Genomic DNA, 27,973 nt, shown 5'->3' on the forward strand with positions numbered 1-27,973 from the left:
GCAAAAATCCCTTATGTGGGAGCTTGGGAGCATAAAGGTTAATGAAAAGATCTAGAACTTCTTAGCTCATTCCAACACTTGAGAGAACATGAGAATTCTAGAATATTCTTGAGTATTCAAGACACTTAGACTTGTAAATATCTTGTATAGATATTTCTATAGCATTCTAAAATATTCTTATAGCTTGTAAGAAAGGCTTCAAAGGGAAGCCTCTCCATGTATTTCCTAGTGGCTTCTAAAGTGTTCTATGAAAGGCCAAAAGTGCCTATAAATAGGGAAGGAGCTCATTTGCTCCATGAATGATCCAAGAGTTATAAAGCTTTATCGTAGGGAATACAAGGTATTCTCTCAAACTCTCTTGTGTTCCTCTTACTTGTCTTTCTTCTAAGTTAGGATGACTTAGCATCATCAAGGGAGACTTGAGATTGTCTAAGTGCCGCACGGATAGCTTGGAAACAACCAAGGCCATGACACGGAGGTCTTTGTAGATACCCCGTTTTTGACGGGCCTTACGACTTGGACGCCATCGCATGCACACCCGATAATGAGTTTATTTGCTCATCGAGTGGTCAAAGTCCTCAACCGAATGCCACAGCTTTGAGCCCTTCAAACCCTACACCTCTTGTTGCCTCATTTTGACCAAGCCTTGGTCCTTCAAACCTGCAGTCTCTGGTGGCTTGCCGGCCACCCCTTTTGGGCTACCAGCCATCACTTTTGGGTTGCCGGCCACCAGTTTTTTTTGCAAATATTTTGTGACAGCTGTGCCAGCTGTTTGCACAGATACATGCATTTGCCCCCATGTGTAGGGCTGAATATCCTTGAGGAGAATTCATGTTTTCTATATATAGGAGACCCCCCTCTCATGTTTTAAGGTTAGAAAATTTTGAGATCAAAATCTGTCCTCTCTCTCTCTCTCTCTCTAGCAAATTCCTACACTTTTGCTTACAAATCCTTAACCTTTACCTATACACCCTTAACCAAACCTTCTTATCTTGGAGCTGAGGCACTTTTGAGCTTGGTTTGAGCTCTTGAAGGGTGTGTTGTCTTGGTTTTGTTGCTTGAATTGCTTCTTCTCTTCAAGAGGTATAAGGCTTTGCCTATTTGCTTGCTTTCTCTACTATTATTTTTTCTATTTTCCAACTATTTTGGGCTATAAAAACTTTGTGTTTTTTGGCTGAAGCTTGAGTTTTAAGGCCATTAAAGGTTGAGGAGTGTTCTACTCTTCTTGGTACCTTGTTTTAGAGGCCTTTCCCCTTGTGCTTCCCACATTTCTACTATCTTTTTCTGAGCTTTTAAACACTGATTTTCAGAGCTTTTTCAGTAGTCAAAATCATATTTTGATGTCCAAATTTGAAGGGGTTAGCCTCCCCTCCTTGTGTCTTACTTACTAACTTAGATTGCGCCATGGTTTAGCATGTTAATCTATCTATTTTTAGCTCAATTCTAGCATGTTTTAGGACTGTATTAGACCTGTTTTAGCACTGTTTTGGGCTGTTAGTTGTATTTGAGCTTTATTTTGCATGCTCGTAGTGTAATAATCCTCATAAGTTTGGTGTTCTAGGCCTTAGACACCATCTCCTTTGAGTTGATAGCATTTATTCATGCTTTTCTTACTCATTTTTAGCACTAATAATCTCTGCAACCTATTTCATTTCTTGGCTTTTGTTTTGCTTTGAGAGTTGTTTTAAACCTCTTGTTCTTTTAAGCATAAGATTGAGGTTGTCATGCTTAATGGTTTAACCCATTTTAGGGATTCATTATCAACGGCATGACATCTCTTTCATGTCTTAAGTTGACTCTTGGTTTGGTACTTTACTCCATTAGAGGACTTAAACTCACCCTTTGGACTCCATTGACTAAAGAATGGTCAGTAATTTAAAATGGAGTAAAATTGAGGCTAAAAATGCTGAAAGACAATAATTTGGTTATGTTCAATCGGACGTTAATTAAACACATGGAAGCTTGAACCATTTCATACTCATTAGTGATGAAATGATTCGAGGTTCCAAGGTCACCACTTCGCTTGATCATTCATGATAGGGAGGTGGTTTTGAGAGTCTCATTTTGTTGCATTTATTGAACTTGCACACTTTGGTTCACAAGCATCATGCAATGAAATTGCTTGAGTTGATGGTTTGTGGCTTAAGCTCACTACTCCTTTGATTTGTTCATGAAAAGGAGGGGTGAGTTGTGCAAACAAACCCTTGAAATACCCTATGCATTAATCTGTTTGTTCTCTGTTGCAGCAAGGTGAACTGGGTAGCAATGGCCGGCAAGCCACTTACCATGGCCGGCCGGCTATCACTGGTGGCCAGCATGCCTCATCATTGGCCGGCCGGCCACTGATGCAAAATTCAGTAGTTTGTTTGTAAGGCAAAGCAGAGTTATTTTGCAAGTAGGCAACAGTGTATGTGTTCTATTGTGCAACAGAGGCTCTTTAGAAGCAAAACAGTGGCTTTTCGGGTGGAAACTGAGCATGTACATGCACATCCCTCGCGTACCGAGTTTAAATTGTTGTAATTAATTAGTAGTAGCTAGTTAATTTTGTAAAGTGTTGTAATTAATTAATTAGTTAACTAGTTATTCAATTCCGTTGTTAATTAAATAGAATAGTTAGTTAGTTAATTTATTTGTTGTAATAATTAGTTAAGTAGTTTAGCTAATTTCGTTTTGTTTTGTAATAGTTAGCTTAGCTTTAATTAGTAAGTTAATTAGTTAGTTAGTTAGTTCATTCAGACTCTCCTTCATGAGAGCGCAATGTTGTAATAACGTGTATGTCTTCCAACCCCACGTCTTTCTCCTTTTTATTTACTAGCTTATGATGGTTAGTTTAGGGACATCATGTTTTATTTAGCATTATTCATGCTTGCATCCACTTGTATTACATGCACCAAAGCTCAGTTCATCATTCTAATTGCATTGTCATTTAAATACTTTTTTGAATACGTGCTTAGACCGCATGCAATTTAATCGATTCATATGCCATATTAGTAGTCGAGCCTAGTAATTGCATATCGCATGTGTTGCATTAGTCATATTGCATAAGTTAGGATCATGCACTTTCTAACTTTATCATTGTTTTTGGTTTGGAGTACTAGGTGAGCCTTTACTTGCTGTTGATGTTGCCATGTCTAGCATGTTTGCCATGAGGCTAAGTAGTTAATTGATAAATTGCTTGAATGCCTATGGATGAAAGGCTAGTTGCTTGAATTAGAGTAATTTGAGTAATGTTCATATGCGATCACTTTTTCAAGTGGTACATATTCGAAATAATTTTTGCAAACAAACATGAATTAAGTGTTCCAATTCTTGCAGAATTAGTCTATACTTGTGTGTGTGCGCATCACATAGTAATGCTAGCCTAATAATCGGAATAAGAGCATATAATGTCCATAAAATTCATATTATGTTTAGTAGAGGTCGATCTTTGACCGAGCGAGCGGGGGTGCTCAAATTCATTCATGACCTTCCTCTCTCATACCTAAGTTCCTGAGCCGAGACAATCTTGGTGATGACGAACACGTAGCATTTGGCACGAGTCATGGGTTTCCTAGATTTTCCAAAATATTTAGGTGGCAACTTTGTATCTAGCAAAGTAGTCTATTTTTGGCAATTTGATTCAAAATCGATTCTTCAAAAGATTTGTCGAATTTAGATTCTTTGGTGATTATTTATTTCGCATTACACTTGTGAAATCAGATTTAGAACCACGGGAGTCTGAACTGTAGTATTTCTTTCGACTTCCGAAAGGGGGTGTGAAAAAATCGAGCTACACTCTTTGAGTTTGACTCTCAATGAAAGCACCTTCGTTTTTTTAGGTTTTTCTCTTTTCTCATCTACAGTCTCCTCATTTTGCACCAGACTCACCATTATTCATTACAAAAGCTATATTCATTGCATATTGAAGAAATTGGGTAAAATGATACCTTTGATACATACTGAAATGTTTATCACACCAGTTCACTAGCTTTTTGTACATTTTGAACAATTCAAAAAATTAGTTTTATTCCATCTTATAACCAATTTGGAGATTTCTTCTCCCAAAAGTGGCCTGACTACTTGAACATAACTCAACACAATATTGCATTTACATCAACTAGTGTCTTGCATAATTTAAGAGAAATAATATCTTACAAGTTAAAACCCCTCAGAAAAGCTGGTACCTTCTCAGCTCTGATCCTTGATGGCCAGCCTAAAAATAGACAGCATACAATCACACATTATTATCCTTATTATTATTATTATTATATTTTTCCCAATAAAAAAACAAAAACTAAATTGGAGCACATAAGTCTCTGAGGGTATGAAACCCCCGTATCATCATCATACGATTGATTAGCAATACAACTATGAAAAATATATGACCCATCAATTATCTAATATGGGTTAATTGTCACCAATTACGAATGGTTCACGAGGTACCTGCAGTCACACAGAAAATTACTAAGCTGATGAACACACAATATTACAAAGCTGATGAATTTCTAATAATCAACTATTTCATGAGATGTGCATCCTTTTCCACTTCTATGCTGCTCAATCCCAAATGAAAGTAGGTTTTAACCCGTCTCTTTGTGCTCACAATTCAGCTGCAATGCCAGAGATCAATCCAATGTTTTCTACATAACCCATCGACCCATCTGCCTAAGCTATCCCCAAAGATCCCTCCACTGCTTGCTATGCCAGGGCTTCCTTTAGTTGTAACAGAAAATGTGCTTACTTGGACAACAAACGTTTTACCAACAGCACACTACCACCATTACCACCACCACTGCTACTACCACCACTACCACCACCACTGCTATTGCTGCGGCCACCACCACACAGCCACCACCACCACAATTACAACAACCACTGACACATTAGTTTCAAAATTGCAACCAAACAGTAAAACATTTTCTATGGAAATAAACAAAGCGCAAGTAAAAACCAATTTAGAAGTACAAGAACAGAACAATTTAATGCTGCATTAGATTTCAGATATACAATTTCATAAAGCGCAGAGCAGTTACAACATATGTTTCTAAGATGACTGATAGGTGACTCCGGATTATGCCTAGCGACCAAAAAAGAACTAAATATTGTACTTTGGGGATAAAAATGATTCTGGAAATCATTACGAATGGTACTGTAGAATCCACAGGGAAAGATAGTTCCAAACAGCAGCACAAAAAGAAACACAGGATTCTTGTTGCTTGATGAAGAGCGGTGATTAGAAACTTTGAATCCTTCCACAATAGAAATTGACTTCGAGAATAAGTGAAGCAAGAAATACACTGCCCTTCTTCATAGCTGTGTGAGTTGGCTTCTCCTCTGTGCAGAGGAATAGTAATGCGACTCAAGCTCCTTCAGGCTAGCAGCTGCCTCCTCTCCAATTCTAGCCAACATGTGATCTGTTTTCTCCGCCTGTTGGTTAAATTCATCTATTCTTTGGTCTACATGGTCGTTGAGGGATGCAAAACCAGAAAAGATTGCTGTCTGTTTCAACTCCGACACCAACTTAAGTAATGAGTCAGCTGCCTGAACCTGTTCATGCATTATCATCAGGAAAAAAATAAAAATAAAAATAAAAATAAAAATAAAAATAAAAAACAAAGTGAAAAAAACAGAATGACATTGAGAAACCAGAAATAGGATACAGAAAAACAGTTTTAACTGATTGATTCACAATTCAATTGATAACCAAATTCTACATAATCACACTGTTCTGTCAAGAGTACTACTTTGTGAATAGAACCCCAGATCTGAAGAACATGAGAAGCTAAGTCTATTTGGATGGAACGATTTGATGAGAAATCATAAGAAATGATGACAAACAAAATTCTTTCTCATGTTTGGTTTACAAATTATGTAAGAAATTGTGAGCAAGGGTTAGAAATAGAGAGAGAGAGAATTCTCTTATTATGCCACTTCCATTTCTCACCAAAAATGGTGAGATTTGGTGAGAAACCAATTGTTTGGTTGATTTTTTTTTTTTTTTATAATACCAAGATTATCCATCAAAATACAAAGGAAGAAAAAGAAATCTCGCTCATATTCCTATTTCACGTGCTTTCCTTTCTTATTAATTCAAACATTATAGTGAGAAAACACAATCATTTCTTTTGTTTTCTCACTTAGATGAGAGACCACAATCATTTCTTTCATTTTCTCACCCCACGAATGGTGATATTCCTCTAAATCAAATTTCAATGTAAAGAAGTTCTAAGTTGTCTAATCAAATAGAAAAAAGTTTAAGCAATGTAGAACTTCAGTTGTCTTATTGCAGATGTTTTACTTGAAATGTGCATCAAACTAGCAGTCAACATAAATAAATAAGTACACATGAATTCATGTGCATGCACGCGTACTTTTACCTATGATATGTACGAAGAAAAATAAATAACAAACTCTCTTACCATTCTAGCTGCACGCATTTCCATCATGAAAGTTTCCTGTGAATTTCTAACTGGTGGATCATTAACCTACAATACAAATAGTTCTGTGATTACATCTAAAATACATGAATTTACAAATTCCATTTCAGTTATTTTTAATGTGTATTATAAAATATGATAAATAACCTCAAGAACAAAAGAAACCACTTCTTGGAAGACAGAACTTTGCCGACCTCCTCTTTGCATTACCTCCTCAAATAGACGACATAGTAACAAATTTACTCTACTGAAGTTATCAAGCATCTGATTTACTGGCCAATGTTGCTAATAATACCTGTATGTTCATGCAATGTTCTCTTTGGCTTTGCCTTTTTTTTTTTTTAACAAATCTCTTTGGCTTTGTTTGGATCATGGATTTGAGTAAACATTTGGAAAGGGAAAGAAAAAGGAAGAGAAAAATGCGAGGGAAATGGAGAAAAAATTCACATTTCCCTCGCATTTTCCTTTTCCTTTCCAAATCCCTATCCAAATCCATGATCCAAACATAGTCTTTGTTGGACGTACAGAGAATCAGGCTGTATTTGTAGAAAGGCTCTTATAATTGTCAATAAGCACTGGATATCAAGTTGTCAGCCTAATTCAAAATGCCATTCCAATTTGACTTTATTACACGTATAAAAAGTGATGGTGGGAATCTTAGGAAAGCTACCCACCCTCTACAACACGACATTAACTTATAAACAAAACAACAAAATGGATTTAAAAGCTTTGGTATTGACAGGCAATATTAAGTCAGCTTGCATACTAAGTCAAAGATCAATATACTTCAGGCATCAGCAAGGAGGTCATGGGCATACATTCTAATAACTCATACAGAAGTAACAAATAATTTATAGGAATCAAAATAAATGGAAACCATGATTTTAAATTTTAGAAATCTTCTTCCCAACTTTAATTCCATTATAAGCTGTGGATGTCTTCCTGAATCTAACTTATAAAATTCTGATAATCATGGAAACAAGAAATGCCTATAAGAACTATGTGTAATATAAATTCCTAAATATAAATTAACATAAACAAGAATTTGGGGCTTAAATCTAAACTACAGAAATCAATATATTTGCTGACACCAAACTTCCCCAAAATATGTGAAAACTAGAATAGTAATTCCCATAATTACTTTAAGCCTTGAGACATTATTTGACTAACTACAAATCAACCAAAGCATTTACTGGCCTCACTCACACTTACTTCAAATGGGATCACTGGTTCAGTGGTTACAAGTCAGCCTACTAACCTTGAGGTTCAGGGCTCAAACCCAAGGGCAACCACTTTATGCAAATCATGTCAAAAGTTCGGTCCGTACCAAACCTACACCTCCCACACCATCAAACAGGGACTAAATTGTGTCTAATTTTTTACTCACACCTACTTCATTTTTCGACATGTTATCATGTATGGATTAAAAAAAAAAGTTGCTTATATTATGCAAACTTTGACTTCAAATTGGATTTGGTTGGTCATCCAACATAGTACTTCAGGAGGTCGTGAAATGAGTTTAAACATCAAACAAGTAGGTCACGTTACTACTATTAGTCTAGAAACCACAGGGCTTGGAAATTAGATAAAACCAAAGCTCAGAAAATACCTACTCTCATACATGTAACCGACGGCATTAAAGAAATGCATCAAAGATGACCCCATTTGGTTTTGCACTAAAAATAACCCAGCAAGAAGGTTCACAAAGGTCACACAAACACACACATATATGTATATATAGAGAGAGTGAGAGAGAATACCCTGGCCACATTAACAAGGTAACTGAAATTATCAACAATATTTCCAATGTCATTATCAACTCTCTGCAACAATGTCTTCTGTTTTTGAGCTGCAGCTGCTGCTGCAGCGGAGGTTGGGCCGCCACCGCCACCACTTCCACTACCACCTCCAACCCCTCCTTTATTCATTGTAGATTTTCACTAGCTGTTTGTTGCACAAAAAAAAAAAACAGCAAGAATCAGAAATACTGAAATCAAATTTATAGGCTGATAACCAAGAACTAAAAATTTTACCTTTTTTACTCTGATCCAATTATCATATTAAAGTACATGAAATGACAATTGTAGTATGATAAATGCTTGATAAAGTGAAACCCACATGTTACATAGTTTAGAACTAGCTGAATCATAATTACATAAAAGAATCTACAAATCAAAGACCCAAATCAAAAACCCTAAATTTTTGTTGTTTGAAAAAGCGAGTTTGGAGGACGAACCTGGTTCAATCTATTCGTCTGTGGCGCCGCTTCACTTCTAGGTGTCACCCGTTTTTCAAAACTGTGTCGTTTTAAATAATTTGAGAAAAACTCTATTAAAAAAAACTGTAGAGGATTCTAGGGCAAATATAATTTGTTTCCTTAAATTTAAATATGAGGAGATAGATTATATTTGCCCTGGAATCCTCTACAGTTTTTTTTTTTTTTTTATATATATATTTTTTTTAAAGTTTTTCTAAATTTATTTAAAACGACACCGTTTTGAAAAATGGTGGCACTTTGGGTTATTTTGAGAAGATGATTTCAGCTTTTAATCAAGCTTTTTTACTTTTTCAAAAAGTCATTTGGGAAGTTAGTAAAAGTTATTTTTTTACTTTTTTAGTTAATAATTTTAATGTTGTCACATCATCCTGCCATAATGTAAAATGACCAAAATACCCCCTTCCCATTTGCAATTTACAGAATTTAACCTCATACGAGTATCCATCTCTCTGTGTCTCTCTCGAAACTCAAAAGCCTTGGAGAGCATTCAATGGTGGAGACACAGATAGATTTGTGAATTTAATCAATGTGAAACTAATAAAGAAGAATATAAAATTTGATTTGCACCATCTACAAAAAAAGAAAAACTACAATAACCAACTCTATTTTTCCTATGGTTGGGGATTCAGTTCAGTGGCTATAAATACTCAATAGGCCATATTGACAGCTTTTTGGTATAATCCATAAATGCAACCATGTACACTGTGATTCAAGTTAATGACTCATTGTTTTTGTTGTTCACAAGCAGAGATAGCTAATCTAAAAGGGGCTTCCATATGTTGCAAGATTAAGAGCACCCCTAATAAAGTTCCAGTAAATTTTTTTCATAGCAAAAAAGGCCAGCAGAAGTAGTAAAAAAAAAAAAAAACAGAGCACACAGTGGGTGTAAAGATGGCAATCGGACAACTGTTTACCCTAAAAATTATAACAAAAAAGGAGTAGCAGATGGCAGTCGGAAAGCCAAATAACACTTGTAATGTCATAAACGCAACTGAAAACTAACAGATCTATTTACAATTTAACAATTTCCAAACAATGGGTTGCAAATCACTGGTAGCAGAACACCGGCGGAGGGAAGAGGCTCGCATGATTGTGTAGATCAACCGACGAAGATGACCTGGTAGAGGGAAGTCGGTGGCGACATCGATGGCCAACATTGGAAACGAGTTTTCTGCGGCGTCCACAGCAGCGGTGCAGCGGTACGCAGACAATCGGAGAGGGAGAGAAGAACAAGAGGTGTAAGATGCGAAATGGTGAAGTGTCTTGTCTCAGCAAACCCTAAGTGAAGGGAGGGTATATTCGTAAATTGCAATATGGCATTTATCCAGCTTCCCAAATGAGTTTTAGAACAAAAAAGCCACGTTTGGCTTTTTCATCAAACGCCCAAAAGCAGCTACAAACCACGTCCCCAAAACAAGCCTTAGAAGTGAAGCAGTGGCACAGGCGAAGCACAGAGAGAGAGAGAGAGAGAGAGAAGAAGAAGAAGCAGCAGCAGCATCAGACGAAACTGGAGCAAAACGAACAGAGAGAGAGATAGAGGAAGAAATCGTTTGAGAAGAACGACGGTCCGCCGGAGCTCTCTCACGCCATAGATTGAACCAGATTTGTCCTCCAACCTCGCTTTTTCAAACAACAAAAATTTAGGGTTTTTGATTTGGGTTTTGATTTGTAGATTCTTTTATGTAATTATGATTCAGTCAGTTCTAAACTATGTAACATGTGGGTTTCACTTTGTCAAGCATTTATAACATGATTTGTAGATTCAAGCATTTATTTTATTTTCATTTAGTTTCTGAGCAACCAAGCGAATCACTAGGTCATTAACACAAATGCGTATAGTGAGATCTCGACAAATTGAGAAACAGCAATTTACTGGATCAGGGAATCAAATGGAAATCAATCGTGAATGTATGTAAATACGTAGATAAATATGAAGAGAGAGAGAGAGAGAGAGAGAGAGGGTTTGAGGGTGTAGGAGAGGGTTCGAGAAAAGAGTTAGAAAATTCGAAGATCTTCAAAGATCCTTGGAGAACAACTTCGAATTCTCTAGAATATGATGAGAGGCTTAGATTCTTCAATAATCTCAACTTAGGAACACAACAACAAAGGAGATGATGGAGATAAGAGATTGGGTGAAGAAGAAGGCAAAATGGCTAGAGAATAGAATAATGGCAAGGCTCTCCCATTGATCTCCCACTTTCACTCTCAAGGTTGATAATGGAGAAGGGAAATTAGTTCTTTCCCAAGAGTTAAAAATCTCCAAAATCCATCCCTTGTAAAGCTATGGGTGGGTGCTATTTATAGGCACCTCATGATGTAGGATGGAGCCCATGTGCAAGGCACATGGGGGATATTCTCTCTAACCACCTTGTCCGAGGGGGTGACCTCTCCGAGGAGGTGACTTCTCCGAGGAGGTGACCTCTCCGAGGAGGTGACTTCTCCGAGGATGAGAAAACCCCGAAGAGGAGATCAATCCCTCGGCGAACCCTTCTTCTTAGCCACACCTAACCAATGATCCCCAATCATCCCAAAGGGTCAGGGGTAGTCCCAGAGGACGTCCTGCCGCAAAATATTGCCGAGTCTCATGGACCCCCCGTGGTCGTGCCACCTCGACCCGGGTATAGGCTAGTTTAACCGAAGAGTGAATTTATCTCCACTCACCGTCCTCGGGATCGGGTCCTTTGTTCGAACTCCATTACGCCCATGGTTCTGGTGCGTAGATCCCGGAAAGCTCCAAGCCCGCAAGTGTTCTGGGACTCATTAACGGAGCGACTTCTAGATTGCGCCTGAATCCGTTCGAAGCCAAGTATTTCGGACCTCTAGGTTCGTGGATCCGAACCCTTTCGAGTCCGAGTGCCTCGGATCTCTAGGCTTGCCTAATACCCTTTCGAGTTCCGGGCCTGAGTAAGTCTCTAGGTTCGTGGATCCGAACCCTTTCGAGGCTTAGAGCGATTCAATCCGTTTGATGGCGATAAATCTGGGCCCACCGATTCTTGGACTTGCGATAAATTCGGGCCCACTAATCTTGGGCTATTGGGCCTAAATAATTTTGTGGGCTCAAATTAGCCCCTCTTACATTTGCCCCTTGCGTGTATGAGAAATTTTAAATTTCTCAGACATGCATACTGTCATTTCTTCGACCCTGTTTCGCATCACGTTCCCCAAAAAAAAAACGTTTTGTCACGACAGAGCCTATGGATAAAGTTGATGACGCACTTCAATTTACAGAAAAAATTGACAAGCAAAAATTTTATTTTTTTGTACTCTTTTTTTTTTTTTTTTTTTTTTTTTTTTTTTTTTTTTTTTTTTTTTTTTTTTTTTTTTTTTTTTGAATATAGAAAGGCTCACACGTTTTTTTAAAAAAATACAGCAGGATCACTTTTTTTTTTTTTTAAAGTCAAAGGTAATAAAAGCAAAGCACTCACCTATTTTTTTATTAAAAAAAAAAGGTAAGGCTCAAACATTTTTTCATGGCTTAGAAGTGAATACGGCAGCCTCTTTTATATATACATATATATATATTCAAAATATTTGATAAAATATTCCATGCATCAAACCCTTTTTTTTTTTTTATTTAAAGAAATGGCACAAAACCCTAACTTCACCAACCTATTTTTGCCTCAGCCGCCGAAATCACCCACATTTCTTCTCTTAGCCTACTCTCTCTCTATATTGAGAGACCCAGTTCTTCATTTTCAAGGAAAAACTTTGCTTCTAAAATACTACTAGGCGCCACTGTCGGGCTCTCTTTCTTCAACAAAGAGAGACCCAACTTTCTTCTTCATTTTTTTTTGGTCTTCGGCAACCCAGTGGCACAATCTCACTTTCTAAGCTAAGGACTAAACTTCTTCTTCTCCAAGAAAAGTCTGCTTCTACAACACCATAGGCCGCTGCCACTTGCTCACTGACCTCCACCGCAGCTCCAAGCTCCGCCGCTGTCGTCGTCTCCACTGCAGCTTCATCGCCAACCCACTGTCGGCCTCTTTGCTGCGACCTCTCTGCCAGCCTTGACTGTCCAACGCTGACCACACATATCGCCCCACTCAACGCGATGTGTGGTCACCGTTCAGCTTGTTGACAGCGTGGCAACTTGGAGGCGCGCACTCGCTCACGGCAGTCAGTACACTGAGTTGTTGATCTGCTCCACCCGCTGCTACACTACGGTTCAGCTCTCACCTTCGTGTGCCTCCAGGCTTGCATTATTTTACCGATTTCAACTCGGTCGTGGGCCATCCATGCCGATCTCATACCACACCAATGCTCACTAGTGCTGCTTTTCACCCAGCTCCTTCCTGCTGATTTTGAATTGTGCCGATTCAACCATTCATTGCTCCGGATCGGTAGACGAGCTTTTGTTCAAAGCCCATTTCTGAACTTCGTTGGGATTCGGGTTATTCGACAGCTTGTAATTCTGATTTGGGATTGCCAGTGCTTTATTAAATCTTGGTTTGTATTGTTCTTGGCCACTCTCTCTCATGGGCGTGGCCTTCAGATCTGTAAGTATTTTATCGAAACCCACTCTCGATCCTCTTGCTTTGATGAAATCTGAATTTCTTTTGATTTGGGCCTTTGAGATTTGTGGGCATTGTTTTATATCAATTTTGAATTTGAGATAACTGAAGCTTCCATTGAATCTTGACTTGCATATGAAATGAAATCCTGAAATTCATATTCTGGAGCTTCATTTTTGGTGGGCCTTGGTCTTCCTCTCAACTAATTTCATTTTTTTTTATTTTGCTACTTGAAAATCTGTAGACAAGTATATATATTGATTATATATATATATATATTTTAGCTTCGAATCTGCTGGTGCTTGCTTTAGATTGAATCTGCTGGTGGTTCATTTTTTTTTTTTTTTTTTTTCACTTTGCTGCTTGACAAACTTTGGGCAAATATATATATATACATACTGATTATCATATATATATATTTTTTTGTTTAGAGCTCGGATTAACCACATTAGCCTTGGCTTGTGCACAATCAATCGCTGCTTCCGGCTTCAGTTTATCCGACGTCGACCACGCACGTTCGCCCTCTCAACGCAACGTGTGTGGTCTTGCCCAACCTAGCTCCACATCGCTGCTTCCGGCTTCAGCTTATCCGATGTTGACCACGCACGTTCGCCCTCTCAACGCAACGTGTGTGGTCTTGCCCAAGCCTAGCCCAGTCTTGTTGATTACAGTCTGTAAAGCCTCTCTGATTTCAGCTTAAATTTCCAGTATCGGCTTCTGACTTCACCTCTCTAACTGCCCAAATTTGTAAGTATGACATTCGACCCCCTCTTCCGAATATAAATATATTTAAATATATATAAATATATTTTTGTGGCAATGTAGAGGGCTCAAGCAATCTGATGAAAATAAAAATAAAATAAATAAATAAAAACTGAATCTGAATATGGACTCAATTTTTGTGGCAATCCCAATGATATTTTTTTTTTAGCTCAAACACCGTGATTTTGGCCATATGGAAACATGCACTAGCACTTGAAACCTTATTGAGGTGCTTGGCTTGAACATAATTTGTTGAACTTTATCACCGAGGAAAGGCCGAATATAACTTGTTGACTAGTATTTGAGCTCCATTTTTGACATGGAGAGGGAAAACCCTGGACTTATGAATATGGACTTTGGAAAGGACATTCTTGTAATTTGCATAATGATCCATTGAATCTTGCTACTGATAAGCAATGTAATATACTTCGGATCTCGGGCCTGAAATTTACTATTGAACTTCACTCTGTCCAAATTTTGAACCCCGTATAAATTGGACCTTTAATATAGAACATAGTGACTTTTAAGAAATTGACCCAATTGAACTTCATCATGAAGCGACCTATGACATTGCACCTCTTATTGATGATAGAAGACGAAAATCTATATGTTGATGATGCACCCATTGGTATTAAAATTTGTTGAGCTTGAAGAATATCCAAGAAAATGAATTGTTGATGACGTCCGAAGTTGAATTTGTTGATAAACCCATCATGTTGCATGTAACAATATTCTGAATTTTAATACGGTCAACTCTTTAATATTTATACAGGTTATTTCAGCCATATGTCTTCTCGAAAGAAACCCGTTGTCCCGGGGTCATCGGAACCGGCTCTCATGAAAGAGAGGGATGTACCTCCGGTATCTGAGTGGAGGAAATCTCCTTATTTTGGTCGGAAGGACCCCTTCTGGCGGGCGGCTACCTCTACCACTTCTCTTCTATCTCCGAAGGGGGCTCCATTATGTCTCACTGAGGACACTAACTCTGGCCAGGAGGCCCTCATTTCTCCTTCCTCGGTGCTACGCTTTCGGATTGAGCGGGGGGACTTTCCATACTGTTATCCTCAGTTCAAGGCCTTCTCAAACCCTCCTTTCGGTTGGCAAGAGTGGGTCGATGATGTCCTCTCGGACAAGAGCCTCTGTCAACGGCTTCAGGAGGCTCGGCTATTGATCCCGGTGAAAATATCTAGATCTCTATCCATCCGTCGCAACAATGCTAGCCTGGAAGCCATGGCTCTTCGGTGGAGCACCGAGACACACACCTTTATACTTGGCCAGCACGAGATGGGGCCCACCCTTGAGGATGTGTTCATGTTGCTGCGTCTGGAAGTGACCGGCCCTGATGCCTTCGACCCTGAGCAGACACCCCCCGAAGATGATTCTTTGATCCAATCTCTGAAGCTAAATCTTCAAACTTGTGGTCGGTGGAGTTCTGTTTTTGATGGTTCAGCGAGGAGGACTAGTCGAGTAAGGACGGACCGTGCCTCCTATACTGCATGGATCCGTCACTTCTTCAAGGATCTTCAGCCCTTGGCCAGAGATGCTGACCCTGACTCTCGGGAGTATGAAGCCGGTCCGATGTATGGCTCCAGGCTCTATTTCTTGGGATTTCTGGCTTGCTTCCTTTCATTCTTCATTCTTCCGAGCACACCTCCGGATTCCCTCAATCCTTTCGTCTTCCCCTTGGCAGTCCGGCTCTTTAGAGGAGATCGGATCCCTTTGGCTCCCCTATTTCTTGGGAATCTCTACTATCGGCTGGATCTACTACATCGAGATATGGTTCGCTCCGTGGGTCGATATGAGCCTGTCTCCTTTATTCACAGCCAGTTCCTGCTATGTTTCTTCTTCGAGAGGTTCCCAAAATTTGCCCCTGCTCCGACTGTATTTGAGGCGGAAGTTCTTCGGGAGATAGTGGATAAAGATGGCATCCCCGTGCTCAATACTGATGGGTCTCGGACATTTGAGAAAGCGAAGTCTTGCCAGCCGTTGATTACACGGTGGTCACGTACCATTTCCACCTTATCCTTGAATACTCTGGTGGATGATCCCCGACGCTTTGTGGCACAGCCGTATGTATGCCCACCTGTGGGTGTGGCCACACCGCTTATCTATCATGGTTCCTCCCGCTCGGTGTCCTTTCCTTTGCCGAAGAACATCCCTGCACCCTTTGTTGATATGCTGATTATGATCCGTCCGAGTTCATTACCGGTGTGGCATGAGGAAGGCGTTGATAGTGCCGTTTATAGGCCTGACCGTGTAGCATGTCAATTCGGGTTTGATCAATGTGCCCCGGGGCCAGCACCTCATTTATTATCATTTTCAGAGAGCTACGGGCGCTTCAGTCGCCGGCTTATACACACCGTGCTTCCCATATCCGGCTCTTTGACGATGCCAGGCTTGAGCCGAGTAGGGGGTTTCACCCCCTCTTTCAGGCGGTATTGGCAGAAGAATATCGATGCGTTTATTGCATTTGTCCAGAGCAGACCGACCGTATGTTTGCCTCCGCCGATTTATAAGAAGGATTCTTCTCTTCGGCTACCCGAGAGCCGAAAATCTGACCACATGTACGAGGGTTTCTTCACTTCATCTGCTCCAACTGACCCTTCTGCTCGGGCATCTGCTTCTAGCTTGGCAATTACTTCTCCAGAGCCAGTCCCTTTGAATAAGGCCTCTGGTCCTCGGACGACCCGCCTTAAGAAGATGGCTCACAAGAGGACTTCTGATGCCAGTCCTTCCGCTCCTCGCCTTTCCAAAAGGCTTCGTGAGGTACCCGAAATTCTTGATTTGAAGCTACTTTCCTTCTTGCGACTATACCTTCTAAAATGAAAACTTTTATTTGCCCATGTTATGTAGGATCCTGCGGTTGTTGACGTTCTCGGTACCGTGGCTCCTGGCCATGCTGCCTCCCCCAGGCCGGACTCAGACTTGGACGACACCCTCCCTTTGTCTGCAAGACTTGTGAAGATGTGCACCCCTCGTATAGCAGTCATAGATGACGATGATGATGAGGCTGAGTCCTCCGATCATTTTTGTGACCTTATTCCACGCACGCGTCGTCATCGCCCTACCGTAGCTGAGGAGGAGCACTACCTTGGTGACGAGTTTGTTGGGGCTCACCGTTCTGATGTTGAGATTGCTGGAGGGACTGATGCCACAGAAATTGATGTCGCGGGCCATGCTTCTAGAGGCGATGTAGAGATGAGGTGCGCCTCTGGGAATGGTGTGGAGGTGGATGTGCTAGAGATCTCTGAGACTCGCTCTGGCACTTATGGTGATTCTCATCCTCCGGCCCTCCTTCCTTCTTCAGGGATGACTACTACTGTTCAGGCTTCATCAGACATTGAGATCGATCAGGTGGTCTCTACACGACCAAGTGACTTTGCTGATGCTAGGAGTCCTTCAGTTGCCCCTGCTTTGCATATTGATTCTCCCTCTGGTAATCTTTCTTTCTGAAGTTTGTCATTTACTTATATCTGTGAGAAATCTTTACTTAAATGACTTTCCTGTTCCCTACCTCTAATAAGGCCTTCTTATCTTTTCTTCAGTGTTAGCTGCTAACGGGGTCTTGCCTTCACCTACCTCAGACTCTGCTCCAGTGTTAGCTGCTACCGGGGTCCTGCCTTCACCTGCCTCGGACTCTGCTCCAGTGTTAGCTGCTACCGGGGTCCTGCCTTCATCTGCATCGGACTCTGCTCCAGTGTTAGCTGCTACCGGGGTCCTGCCTTCACCTGCCTCGGACTCTGCTCCAGTGTTAGCTGCTACCGGGGTCCCGTCTTCACCTGCCCCGGACTCTACTCCGACTCTCTTTGTAACTCCTCACGGTTCTCCTTCTCAAGGGGGAACACCTGCCTTTGAGACGACTGCTAGAGGTTCTTCATCGCCAGTGCCTTCAAATATTTTGGATTTGAATCTCAGTGATTTCCACATTGATAGTGATACTTTTGGTCTTTCCCCTTATCGTTCGGCATTCTCAGGCTCGGGACCTCTGCCGGGAGTTACCCCTCCGGGTGGTTCATCTAACCCGATAGACATTGGGGAGATTCCTGAGACTAGCAGCTTTCCGGCCCCAATTCCTCCTTCAGCTTCTGGCAAAGTATCATTTCTCCATTATTGGGTAGCTCCTGAGTTTGCTTCAGTTCTACAGCTTGTGCATTCAAGTTACCCGGAGACCTTTGCTTCATTTGCTTGCCAGTGTCCACTCATTCAGACTGCTCTTCTCGAGTCTTTTGCCACTATCTTATATAGCTTGGACACGCAACGGTTGTGTGACCTTAATGGAAAAGTAGTCGAGACGGCGTATCAGGGGATCTCTGACATGGAGCGTCACCAAGTGGACTTATCATGGCTTCGGAAGCGCCTGGATATAGCTTCGAACGCCAGTCATCGGCTGGAACTTATGTCTGTGCTTGCCTCTTATCGCACCTCTATAGATGAGACAAAGGTAACTCTTCGTGAACTTGAGTCGGGTTATGCTCGGGCCTTGGAGACTTTAGAGGCACACTCTACTGTTTGTCCTCCAGATGTAGATGTGACGGGCAGCTTCTTCGAAGGTGTCTTTAGGAAAGATTGAGTTTTTTTTTATCATTACTTTCTTGCCCCTTTCGATAAAAATGTTTTATCTAGGACAATGCAATGAAATGACAAAATTTTTGTTGTTTGGATATTTTCGCATTGTTTTCTCATTCTACTTGATAAAATATTTATTTCGAATGATAGAACAATCATATGCACATGTTTATAAAAGCTGAAATATTCTCATTAGTTCTTCAACTTTCTTGACAAAAGCATAATAGATTCACTGTAAGTGATGGGATAAAACATACACCATAGAGAAAACCAGCTTCTTCATAATGCAAGGGAAATACAACCTTTAGACAAAGTAAGAAAGTGAAAATGAATTTCAACATAGATGAGTCCAACTATGGGTAGTAATGCTTGATAAACTTTGCATTGAGCGGGCCAGTTCGGAAGCCGTCTTCAACCCTTACAAGTTTGTAGTACCCGCTTGAGCTTGCCTGAACCACCTTGTAGGGCCCTTCCCATTTTGGAGAAAACTTGGGTAAAGGCTGTCCTCGCATGATTGGGTCTACAATCTTCCATACTAGATCACCTTCTTCAAACTTCCTTGGTACCACAGTCTGGTTATAGGCTCGGGCGATGGACTCATGATACCTTTCCATGACTTTTGCAGCTCTGTCATGCTTTTCCTCTAATGCTTCCAATCTGGTGGTTCGAGGCTCCAATACCATTCCCGAGGCGAGAGCCATTCGAGCAGATGGCGTTTCCAACTCTATAGGTAACACTGCCTCGGACCCATACACAAGGGAGTAAGGAGTTGCTTGAGTTGGCTTTCTCTTCGAAGTGCGATACGCCCATAGGGCTACTATCAACTGTTCGGACCAAGTCCCCCCAAACTCATCCATCATCTTGCTCAGAATCCTTATCAGTGTCTTGTTTGTGGCTTCCGCCTGCCCGTTCCCTTTTGGATAGTAGGGTGTGGATTTGTGATGCTTCACTTGGTAAGTCTCTAGGAGGCTCTTCACATCTTTGTTTATGAAGGGAGTGCCGTTATCCGAGAGGATGGTGTTTGGTACTCCAAATCGGCAAATGATATTCTCCTTGATGAAGTTCGCAACTGCAGGCCCCGTAGCGTTCTTCAGAGGAATTGCTTCGACCCACTTTGTACTCAATTCTGTGGCTGCGAGAATCCACTTGTACCCCTTAGAAGATGTGGAGATGGGCCCTATCAGATCAAAAGCCCAGGTATGGAACGGCCATGGCGTTCGGATACTATGCAGGTCTACAGCTGGAGCATGGATCAAATTTCCGTGTTTCTGACAAGTCTGGCACCTCTTCACGTGATGGGATGCATCTGACTCCATGGTCGGCCAGTAATACCCAAGGTGTATAAGTTGCTCGAACAGCCGAGCCCCTCCTTGATGTTCAATCTCGTGGGCTCTTCCGAGGACTAGATCTGACTCCTCCTTGGAGAGACATCTCAGGGGAGTGCCCTCAATACTTCTTCTATACAGCTTGTCCTGGTCAAGAAAGTACCGCCTCGCTCTCCTCTTGAGGTGTGCAATGTCCCTCGGGCTCTCAGGTAGTGTTCCCTCTTTGAGATAGTCGATGTAGACTTGCCTCCAGTCAGGGGTATCAATTTCAAAGCAACTCTCATCCTCCCGAATGTATGACTGACACTTGGGGCATTCCCTCTGTAATTGATTTGAGTCCTTTTCCATCTCGGGCCAATAATAACCTTGTCTTTGGATTCTTCTATACAGACTGATATCCCCATCCCCGCAAGACTTTTCATGGATCTGTTGTAGCCGGAAGCTTGCTTCTTGTTGGCCAATACACCGGGCTAGGAATCCGGTACCTCCTCGGAAGTAAAGTTCACCTTGAATAATTGTGAATTGGGCGAGCTTGGCCATAGTCAGTTTTCCAACTTTGCTTCTGAGTTGCTCGAGGACTTCTCCTCTCCAGTCCTCCGGAAGGCCTTTGTCTTCGGGTATTATTGAAGGTTCTGTTCTCTTCTTGATAACAATTGTTGCCTCTTCCTCTAGAATGTCAACTCTTGCCCCTAATGTTGCGAGGGCATCTGAAAACTTGTTGTCGGAGCGAGGCACATGCTCTATTTCGACCTTCTGAAATTTGTCAAGAAGCCTTTGGACTGTTGTTCGATATGTGGCCAAGGCAGGCTCCTTTAAGACGAACTGTCCTGAAACTTGCTTCACTATCAGCTTTGAGTCCCCCCGGATCCGAATCTTCTTGATACTGTGCTTCTCAGCTGCTATCAAGCCTAAAATAAGAGCCTCATACTCGGCTTCGTTATTCGAACAATGGAAATCCAGTTTATAAGACAAATATAACTTTTCCCCACTTTTGCTTGTAAGGACTATCCCGGTTCCTCCCTTCCCTCCGGCTGCTGCTCCGTCAAAGCTCAATGTCCAGAAGCTTTCCTCGGAAGCCATAGCTGCGTGCACCTCTCCTCTTAATTCTTCATTCACTGGTTCATAGTCACCACTTGGAAATTGGGCAAGGAGATCAGCTAAGGCTTGGCTTTTGATCGCCTTGGGGGCTACACATGTGATCTCGAATTCACCCAATGCTAACAACCATCTTGCCACCTTCCCGGTTAGAGCAGGCTTGCTGAGGAGGTATCGGATTGGATCACTTCTAGTAACAATCTGAATCTGATGTGCTAGGAAGTAATGTCTGAGCTTTTGGGCAGTGAATACCAAAGCTAAACAATGTCTCTCTACTGGAGTATATCGGACTTCTGCTCCTCGAATCTTCCGACTGATGTAATACACCGGGCGTTCTACTCCATCTACATCTTGGACCAATAATGCCCCTATGGACTTGGGGGTTGAAGTTAGGTACAACATTAGAGGCACCCCGGGCTGCGGGGCTATCATGGTCTGAGGCGAGGTCAAGGCCGCCTTGATTCTCTCAAAGGCCTTTTGGTGCTCTTGGTTCCACTCGAACTTGGCATCTCCTTTTAACAAAGAGCCGAAAGGCGCAGAGATCTCTGCCAGTGCTGGGATAAACCTCCGAATATAAGACACCTTCCCGAGGAACTTCTTTAACTCCTTCTGAGAATGCGGGGGAGGCATTGCTCTGATAGATTTGACCTTGTCTTCATCTGCCTCGATACCATGCCTATGTACAAGAAACCCGAGGAACTTCCCGGCCGTCACCCCGAAAGCACATTTGAGAGGATTCATTCTCATTTTGAATTTCTGGCACCTCTTGAATACCTTCTCAAGGTCTCGGAGATGGTCTTCTTCTTTCTTGGATTTCACCACTAGATCATCAACATAATCTTCCACCTCATGATGGATCATGTCATGAAAGATTGCAGTCATAGCCCTTTGGTAAGTTGCACCGGCATTTTTGAGTCCGAAAGGCATGACTGTATAGAAGAAGTTTCCGAGAGGTGTTCTAAAAGCAGTCTTTTCTGCGTCCTCTTCAGCCATCTTAATCTGATTGTATCCACTGAATCCATCCATGAATGAGAACATCTGGTGTCCCGAGGTAGTATCCACGAGGGTGTCGATGTGAGGAAGAGGGAATTCATCCTTCGGGCAAGATTTGTTCAAATCTCGAAAGTCTACACATACTCTGATTTGGCCATTCTTCTTCTTTACTGGCACGATGTTTGCTAACCACGTGGGGTACTGTATTGGCCGGATGAAACCAGCTTGTTGAAGTTTTTCAATCTCCTCCTTAATCTTCTCTTCGAGATCTGGATGATATTTTCGAGCAGCTTGCTTAATTGGCTTGGAGTTTGGGAACACATCAAGATAGTGGGAGACTAGGTCAGGATCTAGTCCGGGCATTTCCTTATATGACCAAGCAAACACATCTGAGTATCGGCTTATCAACTTTAACAACTGTTCCCGCTTTTCTGGGCTAAGGCTCGAACTTACGAATACCGGCCTCGGTGCATCTTGTCCATCACTCAGATCTATTTCGATAAGTTGTTCAGGCTGAGGCTTCGGCCCATCTTGCATACATTCTGGAGCCACTTCAGGCTTTATTACTATATCATTGTCAGGAGGCTCTTCTTTTGACTCGGAGTCGGTGACTGAAGAAACCGACTCCCCGCACCTTCATAAATAATACACCATCTTGCCTCCTTCTCGAACTTTCATCACCTTCCGAGGAATAGGCGGACTTTCTGGTCTAGACATCGCCCGCTTACCTGATTCTGTCATCGGCTCCCTGTCATCTTTGATATCCTCCCAACGAGGAATTTTGACCCCCCGAGGCTTAGAGGTGGTGGGAACTTCTTCGACAGCCAGTTCGGTGAAGTAGATGGCATCAGAATAATGAGCTTCATGGACCTCGAAAGGCCTTTCTGTAGCCTGAATTGTCACCGTCTTCTTTCCCCATTTAGCCTTAACACACTGATGATAACTCGATGGTACAGCCCCATATCTATGCATCCAGGTCCTCCCTAGAATGATGTGATAATTTGCCTCAGAATCGATAATATGGAACTTGGTGGCCGAGCGAATCTCTCCAACGGCTAAATCAACTGTTACGCATCCGATAGTAACTCTCCTTTCTCCACTGAAGCCAGTGATGACTATCGGCTGCTTCACAATGCGTTCTTTAGAGATTCTAGCTTTTTCTAGAGTAGCGCGAGTCATAATGTTGATAGAGGCTCCACTATCTAGAAAGGCCCTTTTGAACTCAACCCCGTTAATAAAAACAGTCACATAAAGCGGGCGATTGTGAGAAAAAGGATACTTCCGATCAGCCTCGGAGAAAGTAATGGCACTAGATTGCTCTTTTGCCTTCCTCGGGATAGACCCCTCAGTCGACATGCATTCCTCATGGTGTGCCTCGGCTATATTAATGATAGACTTGGTGATTTCCGTTCTTGCCTCCCTGGAAAGTCCAAGCTGGTCAAAGAACTGCTTGAACTTTACACAGTCTTGCAGGGTTTTGGCATAGTGATCCAGATCTTTTTCCACTCTTGGAGGCTCGTAGTTAACCATCTCCTCGGTCTCTTCAAAATACGATGCCACATAAACATGGTGTCCTCCTCTTCCGTAGTACTCTGTTCCTCCTTCTGGATCAAAGGGATCTTCGCTATGAGTCATAAATGTTCTGCCCTCTGGATCGAGAGCACTTCCATAGTAAACTTGCCCACCCTCTGGCTCGAGGATGTCGTCCAGATAACAATCATCGTCATCGAGATTGGCGATAGCCTCGATCATCGGGCCTTCATAAGTTATCATAGCAACATTCTTGCCCTTGTCTCGGTGTTGAGGATATGGTTGTTCTCGGATGTCTTGAGTCCCTTGCTTTTTGAACCTCAATTCGTCTGCCTCGACTTTATCTCTGAAGATTTTCCTGAGGGTCCAACACTTCTCTGTCGGATGTTTCAATGTACGATGGTAGACACAAAATTCAGGGCTCTCACGGTCCTTTTTTGATGGCATTTCTTCAACATAAGGCAATTTTAGCTCTCCGTCAGCCACCCATTCCTTAACTAGAGCTTTCACTTCCTCGATTCCACATGGATAAGAAACATTCCCCTTTTCACCATTATATTGCTTTCTTTTCTGGCCGTTATGACCTCCTCCTTGTGAATTTCGGGTATCCGGGGCAGAGGCAGCAGCAACGATAGGTCCACGAGATGACTTGAAACTAGTCTTGTAACTGGCTTTAAATCCGGACTCCTGAGCCTGAGGAATGCTAATGTTCCGAGCTGCTTCTATTAATGCCGAGAAGGTGGGTAGCTTGTGGTTAATTAGAAACATTTTGTACCTGCTCAATGCCCCTTCTAGACAAATTTGAACCAGATAACTCTCCTCAACTGCTTCATGACAATCCACGGCCTTGTCCTGAAACCTTTTGACGTAGTCAAGGATGTCTTCACTTTCTTGTTGCTTCTCTTTACACAATGTAAGTGTGGTCACCTTCTCCGCCACTTGAAAGAACTTGGAGTGGAATTTGTTAACCATTTCCTCCCAACTTCGGACAGAGTTTGGGGCCAAATTAACATACCAACTATATGCTCGGTCGGTGAGGGACTTAGAGAATTCTCTCAGTCGGAGGACGTGGTTTGAACCATGAATACCTAGAGTCTCGATGAATCGCACAACATGTTCTCGGGCATTTCCTTGTTTGCCGTCGAACTTGATGAACTTCGGCACTGTATACCCCTCAGGGTATGGATAGCTCAGCATCTCAATGGGGTAAGGCGGCTTGACGTCTGGATCAGGCAAAGAGGGTAAGGTCCTCTTGCCCCGTTCGAGATCGAACATGGCCTGCACATCGGCGAGAGTGAGAAACTGTTGAGGGAGAGAGTTTGATGGTGGTATTCCCGGGACTTGGCTTATGTACCCGAAGACTGAGCTAGGGGCGTCTTGGCCATTCTGGTGCTGCGAATTCATCATTGGTGAGGACATTTGACGATACTGGCCATCAGCGCCTATAGACAAGCCAGTTGGTGATGGGATATTGAATTGAGGCCCGTAAAGTCCACCGTACGGCGCCGCTATACCGGGTTGTGCTTGCAGATTTGTTGTCGGCACCAAAGGAGGCCCGCTTGGTGCTTGGGTAACATTTACTGGTGGCGTGACAAGATTAGGTACGGGCAGAGCTCCCTTTTGTGCCATCACGCTCCTTATGTTTTCCTGGACACCAACAGTCGCCGGAGCACCATTCATTACACTAGAAACTCCCCTAGTCACCATTGGATCTTGGCTTGGCACGCCATGGAGCCCGGGTATGGGCAAACTGCCGCCGCCTACTGTGGTTTGAGCATGTGTTACTGTGGCCGTGTTGCCATGAGCCATAGGCTGATTGGGGCCTACTTCTCCTTGGATTTGATTTTGCGCTCCGGCGGGAATAACTCCACCACCAGTTTGATTTCCGTTTGGCGCCGGTGCAAAGTTAGAACTCATCACCAACATGGTGTGAGTGAGATTCTGAAGAGTGGTAAGAATCTCTTGCTGAGTATTCTGAAGTCCTTGAATGGCTTCAAGCAAAAGTGGTTGATCTGGAGTCATGGTTCTGTCATCACCACCATTAGAGGATCCTTGTTGGTGAACTTCATCTTCTCCCGCCATCCTTGTTGGAGTTGTGTGGATTCCAGATCTCGTTGAGACCATTAACCAATCCGCCTCCCCAGCAGAGTCGCCAAAATGTAGGAGAGGGTTCGAGAAAAGAGTTAGAAAATTCGAAGATCTTCAAAGATCCTTGGAGAACAACTTCGAATTCTCTAGAATATGATGAGAGGCTTAGATTCTTCAATAATCTCAACTTAGGAACACAACAACAAAGGAGATGATGGAGATAAGAGATTGGGTGAAGAAGAAGGCAAAATGGCTAGAGAATAGAATAATGGCAAGGCTCTCCCATTGATCTCCCACTTTCACTCTCAAGGTTGATAATGGAGAAGGGAAATTAGTTCTTTCCCAAGAGTTAAAAATCTCCAAAATCCATCCCTTGTAAAGCTATGGGTGGGTGCTATTTATAGGCACCTCATGATGTAGGATGGAGCCCATGTGCAAGGCACATGGGGGATATTCTCTCTAACCACCTTGTCCGAGGGGGTGACCTCTCCGAGGAGGTGACTTCTCCGAGGAGGTGACCTCTCCGAGGAGGTGACTTCTCCGAGGATGAGAAAACCCCGAAGAGGAGATCAATCCCTCGGCGAACCCTTCTTCTTAGCCACACCTAACCAATGATCCCCAATCATCCCAAAGGGTCAGGGGTAGTCCCAGAGGACGTCCTGCCGCAAAATATTGCCGAGTCTCATGGACCCCCCGTGGTCGTGCCACCTCGACCCGGGTATAGGCTAGTTTAACCGAAGAGTGAATTTATCTCCACTCACCGTCCTCGGGATCGGGTCCTTTGTTCGAACTCCATTACGCCCATGGTTCTGGTGCGTAGATCCCGGAAAGCTCCAAGCCCGCAAGTGTTCTGGGACTCATTAACGGAGCGACTTCTAGATTGCGCCTGAATCCGTTCGAAGCCAAGTATTTCGGACCTCTAGGTTCGTGGATCCGAACCCTTTCGAGTCCGAGTGCCTCGGATCTCTAGGCTTGCCTAATACCCTTTCGAGTTCCGGGCCTGAGTAAGTCTCTAGGTTCGTGGATCCGAACCCTTTCGAGGCTTAGAGCGATTCAATCCGTTTGATGGCGATAAATCTGGGCCCACCGATTCTTGGACTTGCGATAAATTCGGGCCCACTAATCTTGGGCTATTGGGCCTAAATAATTTTGTGGGCTCAAATTAGCCCCTCTTACAGAGGGTACCTCTTGTTTGCCCTTGCTGAGGGGTTTGTCGAGGATGTTGGTGTATTGCTTGATTTTCCCACTCCGATCATCCTCTCCTCCCCTCTTACTTTTCTCTCTCTCTCTCTAGAATTTCAGCGAGTAAACCAGTACACAATTTCCACAAGAAGCATAGAGCAGTTCGGAATGGGTGTTTGTTTTGTTGGGTAAATTACATTTATTATAATTTTTTTTACCTTTTAAAAATTACATCTCTTTAAAGTTTGAAATTTCGTTATAGATTCATCCTTCCATAATTTAATTTTTTTAAATATTAATTTTATTTTTATTGGATAAATTATATTAACACCTCTTACATTTTAGAAATTATAATTTCCTTCCTAAGATTTAAAATAAAACTACCATTTGCCTCCTCGATTAGTATTAATTGAAAATTTGAAATTTTTTTTTGTTAGTAAAGCTTTTAAATTTCTGTTTAAAAATCAACGTAAATTCATTTTTTGAATTTATATTTTTTTCTCAAATTTACAAACTGAGACAATCATTTATAAACAAAAAAAATTATCAAACAAGTTTTTATGACAATTTTTTAAAATTTTTGCAAATATAAATTGAAAACTGAAAACGGAATGGTTATCAAATTTTTAATTTTAAAAAAAAAATTCTAAAAATCAAACCATACATAGCCTAAGAATCTTTTGATAAGTCATTTTTTACGTTGGTAACTTATTTAATTATTTGTTAATTATACAACATTTTTACCATCAAGCCTATTTGGTAACCATTTCGTTTTCAGTTTTCAATTTATATTTACAAAACTTTAAAAAACTGTCATAAAAACTTGTTTGATAATTTTTTTTAATTTATAAATGGTTGTCTCAGTTTGTAAATTTGAGAAAAAAACGTAAATTTAAAAAATGAGCTTACGTTAGTTTTTAAACAGAAATTTAAAAATTTTACTAACAAAAAAAATTTCAATTAATTTTTTTTTTTCAAATAATTTTTTTTTTCAAATAATTTTTTTTTTCAATGAATTTTTTTTCCAACTAATACTAACTGAGGGGTAATTGGTAATACTACTTTAAACCTTAGGAAGGGGATTATAATTTCTAAAATGTGAGGGGTGTCAATATAATTTACTCAATGAGAGCAAAATTGGTATTTAAAAAAATTAAATTACTGAAAGAGAAATCTGTAATGAAACTTTAAATCTCAGGGAGACATGTAATTTTCAAAAAATAAGAA

The 27,973-nt window shown here is 41.7% G+C and overlaps 2 protein-coding genes and 1 long non-coding RNA gene across 8 annotated transcripts in view; 2 read left to right on the plus strand and 1 right to left on the minus strand.

Annotated features, from left to right (window-relative positions):
- The first annotated feature begins 297 nt into the window (after window positions 1–297).
- On the plus strand, window positions 298–2,803 carry LOC145794732 (uncharacterized). The gene is made up of 2 exons (XR_014334671.1): window positions 298–1,083; window positions 2,247–2,803. It is a non-coding gene; the product is annotated as an uncharacterized LOC145794732 (long non-coding RNA).
- A 2,130-nt stretch (window positions 2,804–4,933) lies between these two features.
- On the minus strand, window positions 4,934–26,919 carry LOC114315057 (mediator of RNA polymerase II transcription subunit 22a). Of its 6 annotated transcripts, none has more exons than XM_082879069.1 (4): window positions 26,750–26,919; window positions 8,177–8,360; window positions 6,399–6,464; window positions 4,934–5,526 (listed from the first exon to the last, which is right to left on the minus strand). In XM_082879069.1, the coding sequence occupies exons 2-4, from the start codon at window positions 8,342–8,344 to the stop codon at window positions 5,287–5,289; spliced, it is 474 nt and encodes a 157-aa protein (XP_082735195.1). In that variant the 5' UTR covers window positions 8,345–8,360; window positions 26,750–26,919; the 3' UTR covers window positions 4,934–5,286. The 6 variants fall into 6 exon arrangements, with proteins under 6 accessions (XP_082735195.1, XP_082735198.1, XP_082735196.1 ...); XM_082879072.1 differs by lacking the exon at window positions 26,750–26,919 and adding an exon at window positions 9,710–9,912; XM_082879070.1 differs by lacking the exon at window positions 26,750–26,919 and adding an exon at window positions 8,653–8,733.
- The window catches only part of LOC145796028 (uncharacterized), a 62,206-nt gene continuing 50,058 nt past the window's right edge, over window positions 15,826–27,973 (plus strand). The window contains exons 1-2 of the mRNA XM_082881001.1: window positions 15,826–16,733; window positions 16,821–17,085. Of these exons, the coding sequence (XP_082737127.1) occupies window positions 16,143–16,733; window positions 16,821–17,085 (856 nt within the window). The 5' untranslated portion in view covers window positions 15,826–16,142. The remainder of the gene's footprint in view (window positions 16,734–16,820; window positions 17,086–27,973) is intronic.

The sequence above is a fragment of the Camellia sinensis genome, chromosome 7 (assembly GCF_055761805.1).
Source record: "Camellia sinensis isolate YWXY chromosome 7, ASM5576180v1, whole genome shotgun sequence".
NCBI classification, from domain to species: domain Eukaryota; kingdom Viridiplantae; phylum Streptophyta; class Magnoliopsida; order Ericales; family Theaceae; genus Camellia; species Camellia sinensis.

What these genes read in the sequence shown, in the direction of transcription:
- LOC114315057 (XM_082879069.1), bottom strand. Translation starts at nt 8,344, where the DNA reads ATGAATAAAGGAGGGGTTGGAGGTGGTAGTGGAAGTGGTGGCGGTGGC. An exon ending in ACCTTGTTAATGTGGCCAGG is followed by an intron (nt 6,465 to 8,176) that starts GTATTCTCTCTC and finishes TTTGTATTGTAG; the next exon opens with GTTAATGATCCACCAGTTAG. An exon ending in AAATGCGTGCAGCTAGAATG is followed by an intron (nt 5,527 to 6,398) that starts GTAAGAGAGTTT and finishes ATGCATGAACAG; the next exon opens with GTTCAGGCAGCTGACTCATT.